This window comes from Symphalangus syndactylus, chromosome 11, assembly GCF_028878055.3.
Source record: "Symphalangus syndactylus isolate Jambi chromosome 11, NHGRI_mSymSyn1-v2.1_pri, whole genome shotgun sequence".
Taxonomy (NCBI): Eukaryota; Metazoa; Chordata; class Mammalia; order Primates; family Hylobatidae; genus Symphalangus; species Symphalangus syndactylus.
The window spans coordinates 71,766,284-71,785,498 of NC_072433.2; the positions used below are offsets into that span (position 1 = coordinate 71,766,284).

The following is a 19,215-nucleotide window of genomic DNA, read 5'->3' on the forward strand; positions in this document are numbered from 1 at the left end:
GGCAATAATATTGTATTACATAATAGAAATTTTCTGAGACAGTAGATTGTCAGTGCTCTTACCACACACACAAAGATAACAACATAAGGTGATGGATATGTGAATTTGTCTGACTATAGCAATCATTTTACTATGTATGTATTTAACACATCGCATTGTATACCTTAAATTTATACAAAAAAGAACAAAATATTTTTACCATTTACATATATCTGAAAATTCTCCTTTTAATATTTTCATTATTATATGAGTTAATCTAATACTAATAGCTACTTTTAGAGAAATACAAACTCAGTTCCACTTGTAGTATTAAAAAAATGACAGAGTAATTAAAAACCTCCCCTTAGGCAAGAGAAGAAGGAAAAAATAAAATGCAAGCTTTATATTTGAGGTGATATGAACAAAACAATAAGTTATGGTTTTAATTCATTTTAACCACTGACTTATTGTATAGCTACAAGATCTCTACTGTGTCATTTTCTAAGTGATTTTGGTCCCATCCACTAATTTCAGATTCCCAGCCCTGTTTTAAATGATTTCCTTGAGGAATGAATGAATGATTTCCTTGTGATAAATGAATGATATTTCTAAATATCTAAAATTATAGCTAATAAGACCAAATAAACTAAAAGCAATGAGGAAATTGTGAGAATAAACTTGATTTGCTACACCTCATAGTTAAATTATATTTTATATAGATTAGTTTATTTTAGCAATCAATATTCAAATTTATGTCTTATTTTTTTCCAAAGGACATAGAAATAAGTATTGATATAGTCAGTTTATGGAGTATCTGTTATGAAACTTAAATAAAAGCTAAATGAAAATTGGATTTGTGCAACATAAGGAAAGCAATCAGTGACAACTTTGTTAAAAGTTGTTATTTGATTTTACCTTTCAAAAATACATATCATATGTTCAGGTGAATGTTGTTAATTTCAAAGTTGTAATCTTATCTGTATTTCATACCCCTCACATTCTTAATATTTGCAAATCTTTGTTTTTTAAGGCATATATATTAGACCAAAGTCAGATAAATATAGTAGCACAGTTCAGAGACTACAAAATAATAGTTGATGTTGTAATCCCACAAGCAGATTCAGAAGGAAGTTTCAAAAAAATAGTTTCCAAAAATTATCTGTGCAATAGCAATATAATTAAATTAAATATATCACTTCTAAAAGTGATTCATTTTGGGGTACAGTATCTGCTTTAAAAATGTGAATCTCATTAGTTTGTAATTAGATCTTAAAATATAACTCAGCTTGAAGAAATTTCTCTATAGTTCATTGATGTGTTTTTATACTCAATAAAACACGATGTTTAAATATCTGAATTTAAGATTCAAGTAGGATAAATAAAAAGAAGCTTCTGGTAGCTAAAGAAGCAGGTGTTAAGTGAATCTGCCCTGATAACTCAGATGTTACGAAATATGGTCTTTTAGGCTAATACATCCTACCAGAACATTCAGAACTGAAAGTGATTAACAAGCCAATGCTTCACAATCAATAAGGGGATGCATGCCTACTATTAGAAATGCAGATATGATGTATTATGCATCCCCTCTACGAGTCAACATTTTAAAACACTTATTAAGCACTTGCTATTTGCAAGGCAATTTAGAAGTTCAAATAAAAGAATGTGGGTACATATGAAGAAATAACCAAAGACAGAATGTGATTGTTTAAAGTATAAGAATATTTTCATTCTGACATTTATTTTATTAAATATAATCTGAGTTACATGGGAACAAAGTGGAAGGATCACTTATCTGTTTTAATGAGGCAGTCTTTCAATAATTCAAAATATAAGGCAAATCAATTGTATTCCATTATAAAGAAAAAATCCGTATTATTTTGGAGCATTATCACACAAGTAAAACACTATCTAATGTCTTCCTAATTTTCTTGTTTATTTTTTGTCCTCCTGATTTTTTTCATTCTATATGTTATTGAGGATAAACATCTATTATTTACTTTAAAAATAGTTCTAAACAATGAGAATATATCATAATTATTGAATTATAATTGACCCAACTCTGTGTGCCTATGGAATTAAAACAAGTTAGATTTGTCATATAATATCAATATATTAAAAAATGTTTACTAAATAGTATGAGTGGTAATATCCACTAGGAACTTATATTTTTAGGTAAGTCATGTATAGATTTGTTCAAAAAATTATCATTTTAAAATTCAAAATTTATACATTAACAACTATTAATCAGGATGCTGTGACTTTTTGGCAGTAAAAAAAATCCCTATATATTTTATTATTTATTCTAGTACTTTACTTCGAGAAGTGGCTTATCTCCAATTAGAAAAATAAATATTTAATTTAAAGAAATTAACGCATATATTTGAAGGAGACACTGTCCAATCTGGAAGAGTATGAACCTGGTAAAGATATTATATGGGGACATGTGAAAGCTGAATTAACGTACATTTTTTCTGGCAAACAAAAGATTTCATTTCACTGATAATTGAAACAAAATGGAGAAATAATAGGAAAGAGAGATAAGTTAAAAGAGGACAACAAAAATAAAACTGAGTTTGGAAAATACCATTCTGCATCAATTCTATTGGTGAAAAGAGATGAGACTGAAAACAGAATATTAATGCTGTAATAAACAAATATGTTATGAATAACAGCTATAAATTAAAGATATATATTTGATATATATGATTATTGGAAAATATAAGTGAACAGGATAATAACTATTCTTTTAAAAAAATCTGTTGAAAAATTCAGGGCAAGAGATATGAAAATGAACTCCAAAATCTCAATCCAATTTTCGTAATTATTTGTATTCCTTATGAAATCAATTATTTGCAAATCTGATAATATTTTGCCAAATGTTTTAATTTACTCTTTCTATTATATAGCTTGATAAAATTAAAAGGAAAACATTTGTTTCCCGTTTTCTGTTTTTTATATAAAAGGAGTGTCTGCTTTACTAAATGACACATTTTCTCAATGTTAATATAATCCATATGTGAAATTATGTAGCTAAATATTACTTAAGAGCACATCTGTTCTATTTTAAAAGTCTATGCTAAAATCACAACAAAAACATCTGCTCATATCTAGAAATGAAAGTATTTTTAAAACATAATTTAAATTCTATGATGTGCATATCACTCTGGAGGAAGATGAATATTTTGAAGAAAAAATGTTCAGTTGCGTTTCACAAAAAGACCTTCTTAGCGAGCGGAAAAGTTATGAAAATAGATTTAGAATAAGAAAAGTACACAAATAGCTATATTATACTCAAATATAGCTTTCACTGGGTTACAATTCATTTTCTTCATACAAAACAATAATTTTGCAATAGCACCAACATTGCTTGGCAGGCGACTTAGTAAGGTGTGGGTAACAGACAGGAGAAATGAAAATGAATTGGGCTAGAAAATGATGGCTGCTGTCAAGGATTGACACCCAAAGAGAAAGTCCAATTAAAGTTAAGAAATACAGACAGAGGAAGTCCTAGCCAGAGAAGTCTAACATCCAGAATCTATAAGGAACTTAAACCAACAAGCAAAAAACAACCCCAGTAAAAAATGGGCAAAGGACATGGACAGACACTTTTCAAAACAAAATATCCAAGAAGCCAACAAGCATATGAAAAAAATGCTCATCATCACTTAACATAGAAATGCAAATCAAAAACCACAACGAGATGCTATCTCACACCAGTCAGATATTATTAAAAAATTATAAAACAACAGATGCTGGCAAGGCTGTGGAGAAAAGGGAACACTTACTCACTGTTGGTGGGAATGTAAACTAGTTCAGCCACCATAGAAGGCAGTTTGGAGATTTCCCAAAGAACTTAAAACAGAGCTACCATAAGATCCAGCAATCCCATTACTGGGTATGTACTCAAAGGAAGACAGATCGTTATACTGAAAAGACACATGTACTCATAAGTTCATTGCTGCACTATTCACAATAGCAAAAACATGGAATCAAATTAGGTTCTAATGGTAGATTGGATAAAGAAAAGGTAGTACATATAAACTACAGAATACTATACAGTCATGAAAAAGAATGAAATGTCCTTCTCAGCAACATGGATGGAGCTGGAGGCCATAATTCAAAAATTAATGCAGAATCAGAAAACTAAACACCACATGTTCTCACTTATGAGTGGGAGCTAAACATTGAGCACACATGGATATAAACCTGGGAACAATAAACACTGCAGACTACTAGAGATTGGAGGAGAGGAAGAGGGTGTAGGTTGAAAAACTACCTATTCGATATTATCCTCCCTACCCGGATGCAATATACCCATGTAACCAACCTGCACGTGTGCCCCCTGTAACTAAAGTAAAAGTTAAATTAATAATAATAAAGAAATCCAGTGTGTATTTTATACTTACACATTTCAATTTGGAATAGTGGAGTGTTCAATAGCCCATGTAGCTAGTGGCTACCCTATTGGACAACACAGGCCTGGGGTTTTTTCTGGAAGAGGACTCAAGAAACAGTCAACAGGGGTTGCCTCTCAGGAAGAAAACTAAGAGACTAGGGGTAAAAAGAGATAGCACAAATGCTTCTGAATTGCTTTTAACCACAAATGCTTTCGAGTTGCTTGAATTATGTGGCAAGTATATGGGTTGTCTGTATAGAAAAAATACGCCACGATAGACAGACATATAGACAGAGCCTTTGGGCAACACTATCAACAGCAAAGCTTCAAAGTCAGGGCAAACAGAAAGCAGAACCTAGGCAGAGGAAACTCACAAACAGATGAGTTTGCTATTGAGTCATGTGATTAGGTTGGTCCTAAAACAGGCTACACAATACTGCCTAGAGTGGGAGAAATATGATAGGAGTTCCTATCCAAATCAGGCTATAGACTATCTAACAATATTGTGAAAATGAAACATCAATTGAGGGTTTGTCTGAATCTCTGATTCCATTTCAAAGGCAGTTATAGTTATAATGAGTATCATGCAACATGACATTTATATATCCTTGGAATTTATCAAAGAAATGTAAGATATTTATTTTGTTTTCTTCCACTGAAACTTTGATCTTTTGAATTTACTCCTACAGGTAAAATCCTTGTCCGGTTTTGCATGGAGATAGAAGCATGAAGCCAGGCTAGTTGAAATAAGTCAGGCCTATGAATTGAACTGACCCTATCTTGTATCTGAGTTCCAATAACTGAGCTACTTTCCCTCCTTCCATATAAGCAAGCACCATTCTGACCATTAATTTCAGGAGCCCTTTCCTGCTCTTGTCTCTCAGGCCTAACTCCTTTTCTCAGTTACTAAAAGGAATCCATCTAATGCCGAGGTCTTTTCTCTTCAGACCAACCACTAACTGCCTACATCTCAGGGCTTGACTCTATTTTTTTCTGATGTTGTTGGTATGTTAGTCTGGTCTTTTATTAATTAATCCAGTGAGCTTTTTCTTCCCATTTTATTCTTATAATTGTGTCTGGTCTTTAGTCTCTCTGGCATTTCTCTGACCTGTCTCACTGTCCTGGAACCATGTTGAAAATACCATGCCATCTCTAACATTTGCATTCTTCATTGCACATGGTTCAGGCCACCGCCTGTGTTTGATAAATACTAATTAGCTGGATAAGAAACTAAGTCATGATGCCAAGTTGCAGGATTATTAAATTATAATTGTAAAAATTACATTTTTAAAATAAAATGAGTGAGGCAGACATAGTACCCTTAAGCCTAGTGAATATAATGTTTGATGCCAGTTATATATGTGATAGTGCTGTATTCTCTCATGAAAGGTATTTCTGAAAGTTTATTTTACCATTTTCCTCCTTTTTAATCTTAATGTTATCATTCTCCTCACTGTATTATTTTTCTGTATTTTTCTCAATGTTCTCATTTTCCAATTTTCCTTATTCTTTAATGTCAATGTGCTATTTTGTATTGTATTTTCCTCTGTATTAGTTCATTTCAAGACTTTTATCCTTTTATTCAAAACTCTTAACCGACATCATTTAGTCTGGCACAGCATAGTGAGCTCAGCAAATATAAAAGTAAATAAACAAGCCTGTGCCAATTTTCTGGTTGAAATCTGAAAAAATATTATTCAAAAGGTTGACTCCCTATTATTAAAGGTATGACATTAAATAAGAATTATCTTTACAACATAGAAACTTTACCTGCTGAAGTTGGTTCTTCTTCATCTGATGCTATGATAAGAGGAAAAGGTGAAATGGGGGTGGGGTAGAAGTGAAGGGAGGGGGAAGTGGGGAGAGGGAAAGAGAAAGAAAAAGAGAGATATTGAGACTGAACATAATATATTTCACATTTCCAAACACTAACTACAAGCCTCTGACTTGTAATTTTGTGTACACATTAGAAAATTGTCATTATTTAATAACAGATTAATAAGTATTCACATTAAATCAAAATACATATGCTCCTATACTTTAAAATATATATTAATATTTATTAGAAAAAAACATTGAATTGTCTGAATTTGATTTTCCTTTGCAAACAAGATTAACCTTAGTTAATTTGAGTGTAAATTATTATAAATATTATTGCTGAAAAATATGAATTGTATATAACATAGAGCTACCCCATCATCAATTTTCTATTTGGCAGGGAGGAATTAAAAGTCATGGCTGATGGTCAAAAATTGTGTTCCATGAGACAGAAGTTACAAGAAAGGAAGAATTAAACTTCAAGGTGACTCAAAATCACTTCGGACTTTTCTTTTTTTTTTGACGGAATTTCACTCTTGTTGCCCAGGCTGGAGTGCAATGGCACAGTCTCAGCTCATGGCAACCTCTGCCTCCTGGGTTCAAGCAATTCTCCTGTCTCAGCCTCCTGAGTAGCTGGGATTACAGGCATGTACCACCACACCTGGCTAATGTTGTATTTTTAGTAGAGACGGGGTTTCTCCATGTTGGTCAGGCTGGTCTTGAACTCCTGACCTCAGGTGTTCCACCTGCCTCTGCCTCCCGAAGTGCTGGGATTACAGGCACGAGCCACCAAGCCTGGCCTGGACTTTTCTTAAACATGAAGATTCCAGGTCTCTCTCTCTCTCTCCCACTGTGTGTGTGTGTGTGTGTGTATGTGACACACATACACACACTTAAATATATCGCACACTTCAAAATTTAGTAGTGATGATTCTGTGGTAAGGACACCAGAACCTGCATTTTAAAGAGTGACCCCAGGTGGTTCTGACTTATGTTCTGCAGCCCACATATGGATACACACAGACATTATAAAAGAGGAGGCCACAATATGAAAATACAATTTTATCCTTGGGTAGTGGTTACCAACCCTGTAAGTACATTAGAATCCCAAATTCTGGGCTCCACATAGAACCGATTGAGTCAGAATCTTTACATGGTATTAACTTGTAGCCAGGATTGTGGTATTACTAGGCAATATCAATGCAAGATAACATCAACTGTAACTCATAAAAGTGTGAATCTTGTTGATTCCTGTTTTAAGAGGTAGGAAGGTTTGAGAGCAGCAAGATTCCAAGGGCAATAACCTACTGCCCTGTGTATGTGGAGGATGGAGCACAGCAATTACAAGAGTGAAAAAAAAGTTTGTCTGAAGCAGCTTCACAATTTTGCCTAGAATCCATCTATTCACTTTTATACTTCAACACACACTCTGTGAAGAAGTATTTCTGCTCTGTGCAGAACTGCAGTTTACCCAGAATATTACCGTTGAATTATATGACACAAGCCAGTACTATTTCACTTGATTCATGAAGTTTTAAAATAAAAATTTACTCAGCTGAATTGCTTATAAAGGAACTTTGTGCCCAGCGGATTCGTTAATCAAGGTATCACTGTGTAGCCAGGGAGTGGTCTCCACTCTTTTCCGTTAAGGTTACATCTGCGCAGAGTACACATAAGACAAGCTGACTTTGTGTCCTGACAGTATTTTCCTCTCACACTGTTTGGCTCGCCTCCTTGGCACATAAAGAAACGGAGAGAGCAAACACAGTTGGCATGCATGGCGCAGAGAACATAAATATTTTAAAAGCAGTTTGCTGCTTTATCATGTCCAAAATATATCATAACATGTTCAAAGAGGAAAAAAAAAAATGGTAGCTTCCAGGAATTCCCTTTTAGGAAAATACCACAGGGGCTTGTAGAAGTGCTGACTTAGATGAGTTATTGTTAACAAAAGTCTAGAGATTCAAAAGAAAAAAAAATCCTTACACTTACAGCTGGTCACTTTATGTGTGTGAACTCATTTAACTCACAAAGTAACCAATGAGATGAAAATATTTCTCATTTGATAAAGGAAAGTACAGAGGTTCAGAGTGACTGAACAATCTGTATGAGTTCAATTTGAATTTGAGCTCATGTCAGTGTGACTTTAAAACTGAACTTCTTCGGCTATGCCTTATTGTCTCACAAAGTGCTGATTCCGTTTCTACTTACAAACTAGATGACAGAGAGTTTACTGAAATTCACTAGGTACTATTTAAAGTGTTGGATCATGGGAGTGGTTATGCTCCTAATAATGTTAGCTGGACTCAAGCATAAAACTGGGGGAGAAAAGAAAGAAAAATTGATATAGAGGCTGAGGAGAGAAATCCTTTCAAGAAATGGAGTTCTTCTTTGGAAGCTTCTCCATTTTCCTTACAATCCGGGGACAGACAAAGGCAGCTGAGATCCCGACTGGTTAAACAAAGCACCCTAAAGAAGTGATGTCTAAGGAAGGAAGATTGGAAGTTGCTAAGATTTTACTCTTCCATTATGTAGGAACAAGCAAGAAATTTTAGGAAAGAACTAGCAAAGTACAGAAATGAAGACAATTCCAAATTTAGTAAGAGTCATAGTAATCAGAACCTTCGAAAAGCAAATCCCACAGGGCAAGCTGTGTACCAATCTACACTTGAATTTGCAATACCTGAAAGTATCTTTGTTACAAATTAACAGAATTATAGCCAGCAAATACACAACTTTGCAAAGATTTCTTTTTCTATGTAACATCTACATAGCAGTGCTTCCTTGATATGGGTAGATGTTATTAACCAGTATTCACAACATTCACACTCATAAAGGCATATAGACAAGGGTTAGTATTGGTAATAATTCATCTTTAGTTATCTCTGTAACAAAGGCAGCATTTCAGGCTAACTGCTTTACTGAACAAAACATCACGAACTATTAACAGGTGGCAACTAGAGCCCCAGAGTAAAAATAAACCTCGAAGTGGGCATTAGTTGCCTTTTTAATGACATTTCTGTGAAACAAGTATCACGGAAGGTACTATCATGCTACCCAAATGATTATTCTCTCTTCCTCTTAGAAGTCAAAAAATCAGCAATTAAAATAAAAATCAGAGTCTGTGGCACATATAGTCTCTTCTAATTCTGGGAATTTAAACACATTCACCAAGAAAACCAAAAATAAGCAACCCAACAAATAAGTGTATTGCTCCAGTTGGTCAGCATTTAGAAGAATGTACTGAAATTATAATGATGGTAGGAAAACAGAGAGTAAAAAATATATCAGACATATAGAATTTAAGTAAGTGTAATCCTCCTATCACCCATAACAGAACCTTCCTGGGTGTCTATTAAAATGCCCCACATCTACTGAATTTGAATATTGGGTTTTAGCCCAGGCTTCTGCATTTTTTGTAAGTTCTGTAGATAATAACCATGAACACTAAATATTGAGAATTCTGACTCTAACCCATCAAAGTTTATTTCACTGGGAAAGAGCCATGGGTACCATTGTTGGAACTACAGCAGTAAATTAGTAGGCTTACAGAAAACCCTTTGCAATTTATATTCTGGTTGTTTCACAAGCTTTCAACACTGCTTTCTTGTATCATCTTCAGATTTCATTGGGTACCTATATCAATGCTTTAGGGAAAGACGACATCTCCTTTGGATTTAATAAATGGTCTGCATCTCAGAACTAACTAAATCTGTTCCCTTTTCTTGGCCACAGTTATTGGCCTAGGTATAGGCATGTGACCCATGTGGGGACAAGGATATGTAAGGAGATATTTGTGTGTATTTAGGTGGGAAGAGGCACTTGGAAAAAAAAGGCTTCCTCACTCTTCTGAGAAAGTGTCTGGAAATAACCCTTTCTCACTCCCGTTTAGATATAGACACAGAGGCTTGTGGCCCCAGAAGTCATTGGCATACACCTTGCAACCACGATGGGAGACAGATTTGGAAGAAAGCTGATCCTGCTCAAAGGCAGAGTACAGAAACAAAGATATTAGAATCTTGATTATATCGTTGAGCCACTGAATCATATCAACCATGAATCCTGACCTTCCTTCAGACTTCTAGTTCTAGGGAAAATATATACTGTGTATTATTTGAGTTGAGCTTCTTGTTATTTACATCTAAATGGCATTCTGCTACAATCCTAATCAGTTTTGTTGTTCCTTTTAAAAATATATTAGAATGCATAAGAAATTAATTATCTGAGGCAGCTGAGACCAGAAGTATACACAGCCTCAGGCTATGCATTCAGTGGGCAGCTGAGATTTCAGTGCTTTATTTTTCCAGGGAGCTTACCACCGTGCTTTGATACAATAAACCTATTCCTTAATTTTTAAGTTAGTCGCTCTTTTGCAGGACATTCCACCAGTGTACATGTTTCTATGTTCCTGAAGTGTGGTGGTACTTGGGAGAACAGGAAGGCATCATACAGACTCTCCTTGCTTTCCTTCCTTTCTTCCTCACTCTCTTTCTCTTTTTTTTCCACAAGTATCAACTGTGAAGTATAACTACCCAGGCCCAGTGGGCCGTATATTACCCTGATACGACACAATACTATAACACTTAAGTTTCTTCATTAGACAGATTCCAGTCTCTTTGTGTGGTTTCAACAATTCTTACATATTCTGTTTTTGTCTGTTTCATTTTTGAGTGTCTTAAGTAAACTTTTACAACTTGGAAATTATACCCATTAAAAACAATTTTACACCCAGTCTGGCTTACCATCAAATAGGAAAATCTCATTATGAAATATAAAAACTACATTTCTTAGTATAACACATTTTACATGTGAATGTTAATTCAGAGTGACTTATTGATCCTTTTGTTGGCTATATCATAAATTTGGTTAAGCATGTACCAAATATGTTTTGCAAGCATATAATTATCTAGTCATTAGTTATTTCCATAACCAACAAGAACTATGTATTATTGTATTCTGACAATATTTTACCATGTTTTATTCAACTGCAGTGATGCAAAAATAGCAATTATGATATTTATGCTTGATTATTTATGCCTACCCAGATGTTAAGTGCTCTAAATGTGTGTGTATGTTTGTGTGTTGGAGGGAGCAGGGGCATTACTAAAATTAGAGTAAACTATTATTTTAAATTTGTGGACTCAATCATTAAAGAAGGATATGGAGTTGCCTCTGGAAGTATCCACAGAAGTACTGAGAGAGAGGTTTGGGTTAATTTGGTTATTGTTTTATTATTTGTTTATCTGTTGACCTTGGCCAATAGCCCAATTGGGATGTGACTTTGCACTTAAAGATTGCTATTACTAACTTCTTCCCTGTGAAAAGTATAACAAAGATGATTAGTTTCCTCTGGCCAAATATTTCAGACAGCATATGATGTGGTCAACTCTACAATCTCAGAACTGCAGAGTATTTGGGTCACTGTGAGGCACACCATTGGATTTGCATAGAAAATGCTTGAATAATCAAAATGTTTCCATTCGATCAGCATTTTACACGCATTTTGATTCCTGTGCAAAATTTGGAGAATGGCATCCATTGAAGTATTTATAATATATAACACATAAAACATAATCTCGTACACACGTAATTAGCATGTAAACATATATTGAATTTTTATTAGTCTCTCCCATTAAACTAAGAGTTTCATGAGGACAGGGCTGTAGCATTTTTTTGCTCACCATTACATCCGTAGTTTTCAAAACAGTGTCTGGAACATTGGAGGAACTGAATAAATATTTGTTGAAAGAAAAGATACACAAATATTTAATACAGTCATTTGTATTAAATAAAGCTCAGCTGCTTCATTTTGTAATATTATTAAATTCATCAAAGAAAGCCTTATGTCTCTGTATATGTTTCATCATATAAATATATACATAATTATATATAGTTTCTATAGCTATATGTCATTATATAAATCAGATTTTCCTTCTTGGGGTAGGAAGGAAACAATATAACTATTATAAAGACAATGGTTGCTCTAAAGACCATTAGATTATCTCATGAAAAATTAAATCTGTGATTTTTAAACTAACTCAGAAAACATGAAACTATGATTTATTAATTAAGTAGATTCATTTAAATAGAACCACAAAATGTACTTTTAATGTTTAGTAGTGATATAGTTTACATGGGTTTTACAATGTATTTATACAGTGAATCATTTTAACAGCGATTACCGGTGCATTTGTGATTCTCTCATTTTAGAAAGAGAAAAATAACAAAAAAGAATGCAAGTTTTGGGTTCAACTTTTGCCACTGAGTAAGAAAACTAAAACTAAACTGAACAAAAACACATATTTTATAAAAGTAAGCCAGAGTATTGGGAAGCTGGAAAGTAACCTACATTCATATCCCAGGTGTTATTAAACAGTCTTTGAGAACATAATTAGGACATATTCTCTTACTTAAAGGAAGTAGTAAATATCTTTAAGTTAGGTGATTTGATATCACAAGGGGACTTACAATTCAATATTTTGGTGTATCTATTCAATTGTCCTTAAATATCCTTTGTTTATTAAATGTGCCCTTCCTCCCTATCCAAACCCATACCATCCTTGTCGACTGAATTCAAGCTTCACCACCTTCAACTCCTTAGTATTTATTTCAGTCTCCAGATATTCCCTTCTACCACCACCACCTTTTAATCTATAACCTAAAGCCACTTCTAAACAGAATGGTACATAATATTTTCCAGCCTTGTTTCCCAAGCTGGACATTATTCTTCCTTGGAGGGCAAATGTTTTAATTTTGCACAGTGTATATAATTGGTCCTGAGTAAATATTTTTGGAAAGCTGTCCAATTTTAAATTGAGAAAATGAAGTCCATAAGTAAATTTAATGACTGTTTTTACCCTTTTTTTTTTTAGCTTTGTAAAATGAGGATTGAAAATTAAACCTAAGAAAATTCATGGGCAAATAAAAAGAAGACACTTGTAAGGGATAAAGCAGATCAAAAGTTAATATAAATGATTTCTCAGATTTATCCATTTTCAATAAAATTAATAAATTAATAATCTTTTTGAAAATTTAACATAGGAAAGGGGAATCATTAATTCTACAATGAGAATGCTGTTTAATACCACTAGAGAAGCCATGAAGCCGAGGTTACCAGCTCACTAGATATGAATTTCAGATGGTCACAGCATCACGTTATTTTGTTTCACAGCACCTGACAGCAGGAAGCTGATACTCTCAGGCTCCTTTATGTTCTATGGATTTCTGCTGTATTTATGTGTGGGAGACTACTCACTTCAACCTCAATTCATTTCCATAAGTCTGGACAAATGAGCTAATCTAAAAAGCAAATCTGTTAAAACCAAAAGAACAGAAAACTAAAAAGTAATAAATTGATCAGCAATACTGGCACAAATCTCAGTGACAGTATCCACTTAAGAAAACCAGAGAATCATTGCACATAAAATGTTAATGCTGGACAAGACTTAATGATTGAGAGTGTTGGCAAAAAAAAATCCATTGGTACAATGGGTTAAGGTTTGCATTAGAAAATAGAAGTATATTTATTAAATCACCTAAATTACCAACTAAAAACTCACCACAAGCAGAATTTTGAAGTAAATGGATATGGCATAATTTGTTTAACTAAGTCTTTAGTGAATAATACTTGGATGAATTCCAGGATTTCTGTCTTATAAATGAGGTTTCAATGAATAATCAGATTTCATTTGAATCATGGTAGAAACAAAGAAAATAAATTATCTAATACTTTTATTAAAGTCCATAATCCTGAACACAATGTAAAATATTTGCTTTTTGTAAGAAAGATTTTTAAAAGATCCTCTTTGATGCCATCCTCTTTGATGCCATCAGCCTATTTTTTTTTAAAAAGGACTATGCTTCTTAAATATATTGGATGATATTATATTTCTGCCATTTTCCTATGAATGTTACTCTCTTGCTCTAATAAAGTTACCATTAACAGAGATACAGTAAAACTTCCAATATCTGATGTCCAATAGCACAAAACACAGAGACAAACAAATGACTGATCCATATGCCTGGCAGATGCAGCCTTAGACCAATTACTGGTTTCCCTGCCCATCATCTCACCCCAGTAGAGATGATTAGGGCTGAATACTGAATATTCTGTGTCTTCTGAGATATAAGTAATATAAAATTTCAATGCTTTTAAAAAATAAATAGTGAAGAATTTAAAGATAGAAAATTACTTCATGGTAGAATCTTGGTAAACAGTGTGTGTGTGTGTGTGTGTATGTCACAATCAAGTATTTCACATGGTTACAGTTATTTCAAACATGACTTTTTACCATTTTAATATCTGTGAGGTCTTTTAGTAAAATGTCATTGCCTTTTCATTGCTTATATTCCAAAATAATTCAGAAATTTTACGATGGCTTTGAAATGATATGTTCCCAAAATATAGATCCACACATTTGGCTTAATTAAAATATATTTTGAAATTCAAAAGATGAAGGGGGGGAAAAAAAACAGTGGGCAGGTCTAACTTGAAGAAAGATGAGATATTTCTGTGAAATCCGTACGTGTCATTTTGGTCAGGGGGAATTATCTTTTTCATGTAGTTTTAACTCATCTCAAGGACAGTAACTGTAAGAGATAAAGCACAATTTCCTCTTGATTACGTAGAGCTCATCTAATGTGCTACCGCCTTATGTAACAGTGAGTTAATGACTGCTTTAGAGGATTTTTTTTCTTCCTGTTACAATAGGAGCTAAAATTAAATGTTTTCTTTTCAGAATCAGTAGGACCTTCTTTAAAGGAAAATAGTGTATCCACATTCAGGTGTTAATCATAGAACACTGAAAATGTAATTTTCCTATCTGCAAAACTTGTCTCCCTAGGCTAAATTTCTCCTTAATTGGAATGTCTTTAAAGAACTCAATTGATAAAAAAGTAGACAGGTCTAACTTTAAGGCAATGAAATTGCATAAAGGTGCAGGGCTATTCAGGGTGGGCCCACACCACATTTTTCTTATCTTTTAGAATATTTTCAAGTTTTGAATGCAAACTATTAATTTCTACCCTTCTAACAGGTCCAATCTGCGTATCAAAAAATCTATATCTTTCAAAACTTCTAGAGGCAGGGAACTCAAAATCTCATCAAGGAACATGTCATATTTCTCTGCCAGAGCTCGCCTCTAGAAAGCAATGGACTAATGAGGCCCATTCTTTGACATGCCGGTCATTCAAATATTTAAAAGCTATTGTAATTCTTTTCTTAACTGAGATAAATATCCCTACTTAATTTTACATATTATGATATATACACCCTAGTCATCATTTTTGTTGACCTAGTCTTGATAAACTCAAATTTGATAATGTATTTTAAAATATTGTAACAAGAATGGAAACAGTACTCCAGATGCGATCTAACTAGCACAAAATACAATGGTGTTATTACCTGTCTTGTTTAGGCTGCTTTATAACAACCAGCAATCCAACACTGTGAACAATTAATTTCCTTTCCTTCCCTCCTTCAGCTACATCTTTTTTTTTTTAATTATACTTTAAGTTCTAGGGTACATGTGCACAACGTGCAGGTTTGTTACATGTGTATACATGTGCCAGCACATGTATGTTTATTGCAGCACTATTCACAATAGCAAAGACTTGGAACCTTCTGCTACATCTTATGGACCAATTCCTAGAGTACTGGGAACTGGTAATCTTATCTTCTTCCTACCTAAAGGCAAGATTAGTCAGAGGAGGTCATGCTTGGGTTTGAGTCAAGGGAGAATATAACTGGCATGCAAACAATGTCAAAGGTATCTTTGCAACGGGAAAGAACTGAAAAATTTTGAAAGAAAGAAAAGCCTTAAAGATAATACTTTCAATCTTTCACTTCCTCTCTAGCAAAGAATCTAGTTTGCATATATTTCACATGTAGTTGATTAAAGTCCACAGACAGGAAAACCAAACATTTGTTCTAATGGAAACAATTTCCTTAGTGTCCAAAACTAGTGTCCATCCAGCAGAATATAAATATTTTGTAGCTTCTCATGAAATTTTCCATGTCAACTGACATTTCTAGTTGTAGATGTTTCTCCTGGAAACCAGCTTTAAAACTTTACAGCTGTTTCTTCCAATAACTAATTTCTGGTTAGAAATTCTAGATTAAAAATTAGCATCAATTTCAGTCAATGAGCCACATTCAGCCCTTTCCAAATCAACTACCTATTAGACCAAGTCCTGTCGAAAATAAAATAATTAATAAATCAAAAAATAAATTTATCTTGGAGGCAGAATAAAAATGTAATAGAAAAATGTACAATTTAAACGACGTAATCCTCAAAAGAAAAGCCTGAGGTAGTACTGAAATGTTGTTCAGGTAAGAGCTTTGTGTTCTTTTGTTTTTATGATTACACACTTCAATAATACATTATCAAGGGAAGTTATAGAGTCATATTTCTGGGATAATTTTGGAAATAACATTGAAGACTATATTTTGGTTCAAGGAGATGAATAGAGGCTCTATATCAATGGTCTCCAACATCCATGGGGCATGAACCTGTATGGGTCCGTGGCCTGTTAGAAACTCGGCTGCACAACAGGAAATGAGCTTGAGCCCCGCCTCCTGTCAGATCAGCAGCAGCATTAGATTCTCATAGGAGCAGGAACCCTATTGTGAGCATGCGCATGTGGGTTATCTAGGGTGTGGCCTCCTTAATCTAATGCCTGATGATCTGAGGTGGAACAGTTTCATCCTGAAACTACTCCCCAACCACTAGTCCATGGAAAAAACTGTCTTCCATGAAACTGGTTCCTGGTGCCAAAAAGGTTGGGGACCACAGCTCTATGGAATACAGATCCACATTACCTTCCTGGTCTTGCTCCCAATCCTCCCCGTAAACACCTTATAAACTGAGCAACCACCAATGCTAATTCTTCTAGAAAGTTTCCCCATGTCTTCTACTTTTGTGCTTTTTTTTATCATTCTATATTTGCTTAAAATGTTCCAATATCATAATGTCCTCAGACTAAATAAATTTCCATCTCAGCTCATCTCAAAAGCCACCACAACCATAAAATCTGATTCCTAGGACAGGAAGTGATCTTTCCCCACTTGATACCCATAGTACTTTGTTCCCCTCTTATGATAATTATTTTCTGCATTGTATAATGATTACTGATATGCCTGTCTTAACCTTTCTCAAATTTAAGTATTTAAAAGGCAGAGCCTTTATCATTAGGTCATAGAGAAAGGGTAGATCACAAGCTCTCTATGAAGGCTCAATACACATTTGTTAAATGGAAGATCCTAATGTTCTTTTTTCCCTGTGATTCTATCTTTATGCAAAACCACAAAAAGCTTATTGTTGATCTATCATATCCAAGAAACTAATATTAATGTGCTGTCATAAATTCCAACTTGGTATTTATTATACCTTTACAGGATTCCCATTTTGCAATCTTATAAAGAAAAAAATCAATTCATAACTTATTTGCTCTAAGCAGAAGGAAAGCTAGATTCCTAAAGGACTGATTCCTAATTATGCAAGCATTACTTACATTACTCATAAATTTCATATAATAAAAAATAGGGTTCTCTTTTTCCCATATGAAATGAAGTGATTTGTCAAATTATATGTTGAAGGAAAGAAACTTTTTGAAAAATTAAAAGCTGACAACTAAATTGCCCCCAGTTTGTGTATGCATGCACAAACAAGAAAAAAAAACCTGACATAAAAATAATAAGTCAGCACTTATGGACAGTTCAATAATTTTATTAATGACTAAAATGGTGAAAGAATAGTCAGAGGCTCAGATGTTTGATTTCTGCATGTAGCTTTAAAATATTACATAAGGTTTAATTATTTATATCACTTAATTAGTTAACTCCTGGGTGGCACTTATGAGCCAGACACTGTTTTAAGATCCTTACATATATTGAATCATTTAATTTAACACAAAAGCAGCCCGGCGCAGTGGCTCACGCCTGTAATCCTAGCACTTTGACAGGCCGAGGAGGGTGGATCATGAGATCAGGAGATCGAGACCATCCTAACTAAAACAGTGAAACCCCGTTTCTACTAAAGTACAAAAAAAAAAAAAATTAGCCAGGCGTGGTGGTGGGCACCTGTAATCCCAGCTACTCAAGAGACTGAGGCAGGAGAATGGCGTGAACCTGGGAGGCGGAGCTTGCAGTGAGCTGAGATCACGCCACTGCACTCCAGCCTGCACGGCAGAGCGAGACTCCGTCTCAAAAAAAAAAAAAAAGAAAAAATTTACACAAAAGCCCTTTGAAGTGTTGGTACTGTTACCCCAATTTTACAGATGAGGAAAGTAAGGTGGAGAGAGATTAAGTAACTTGCTCAAAGTCACAGACTTAGCCAACAGAAGTACCAAGATTTCAACTCAGCCCGGCTAGCTTCTTAACCACACCCCCATGATGCTGTCATTTAAAGAATGTGTTCCTTCAGATATTTACACACTACAGAATTCCAGTAGAGCATGCTCAGCATGTAACAAACACTGGAATTAGAAGTATTATTTTTGGCTGGGTGCTGTGGCTCATGCCTGTAATCTCAACATTTGGGGAGGCTGACGTGGGCGGATTGCTTGAGCCCAGAAGTTCAAGATCAGCCTGGGCGACGTGGCAAAACCCTGTCTCTACACAAAGTACAAAAATTAACCAGGCTTGGTGGAGTGTACCTGTATTCCCAGCTACTTGGGAGGTTGAGGTGGGAGGATTACTTGAGCCCCGGACATTGAGGCTGCAGTGAGCCATGATTGCATCATTGCACTCTAGCATAGGCAACAGAGACCTCATCTCAAAAAAAAAAAAAAAGAAATATTATTATTATTATTTCTTCGAGTTTGAAAGTATCCCTCTCCATATGTGTAACAGGCACAGCTTAATTTGAACACAAGCACTGCAGTGTGCAAAAAGCATGGAACAAAACTGTAGGTTTAACACCTGTTCTTCCACTAAGCAGAAATCAATGACCTTGGTCTAATCATTACATTTATCACAGAATCCCCTTCCCGTTTAACACTGACATTGATATTAGCTCCCTTGT

The 19,215-nt window shown here is 34.3% G+C and overlaps 1 protein-coding gene across 2 annotated transcripts in view; it reads right to left on the reverse strand.

Annotated features, from left to right (window-relative positions):
- The window catches only part of EDIL3 (EGF like repeats and discoidin domains 3), a 447,895-nt gene that overhangs the window by 289,797 nt on the left and 138,883 nt on the right, over window positions 1-19,215 (reverse strand). The window contains exon 3 of one of the 2 annotated variants that reach the window (XM_055233273.2): window positions 6,146-6,175. The exons of the other annotated variant lie outside the window; for it this stretch is intronic. Coding sequence (XP_055089248.1) covers window positions 6,146-6,175 — 30 coding nt within the window. The remainder of the gene's footprint in view (window positions 1-6,145; window positions 6,176-19,215) is intronic. 2 annotated transcript variants of the gene reach the window in all.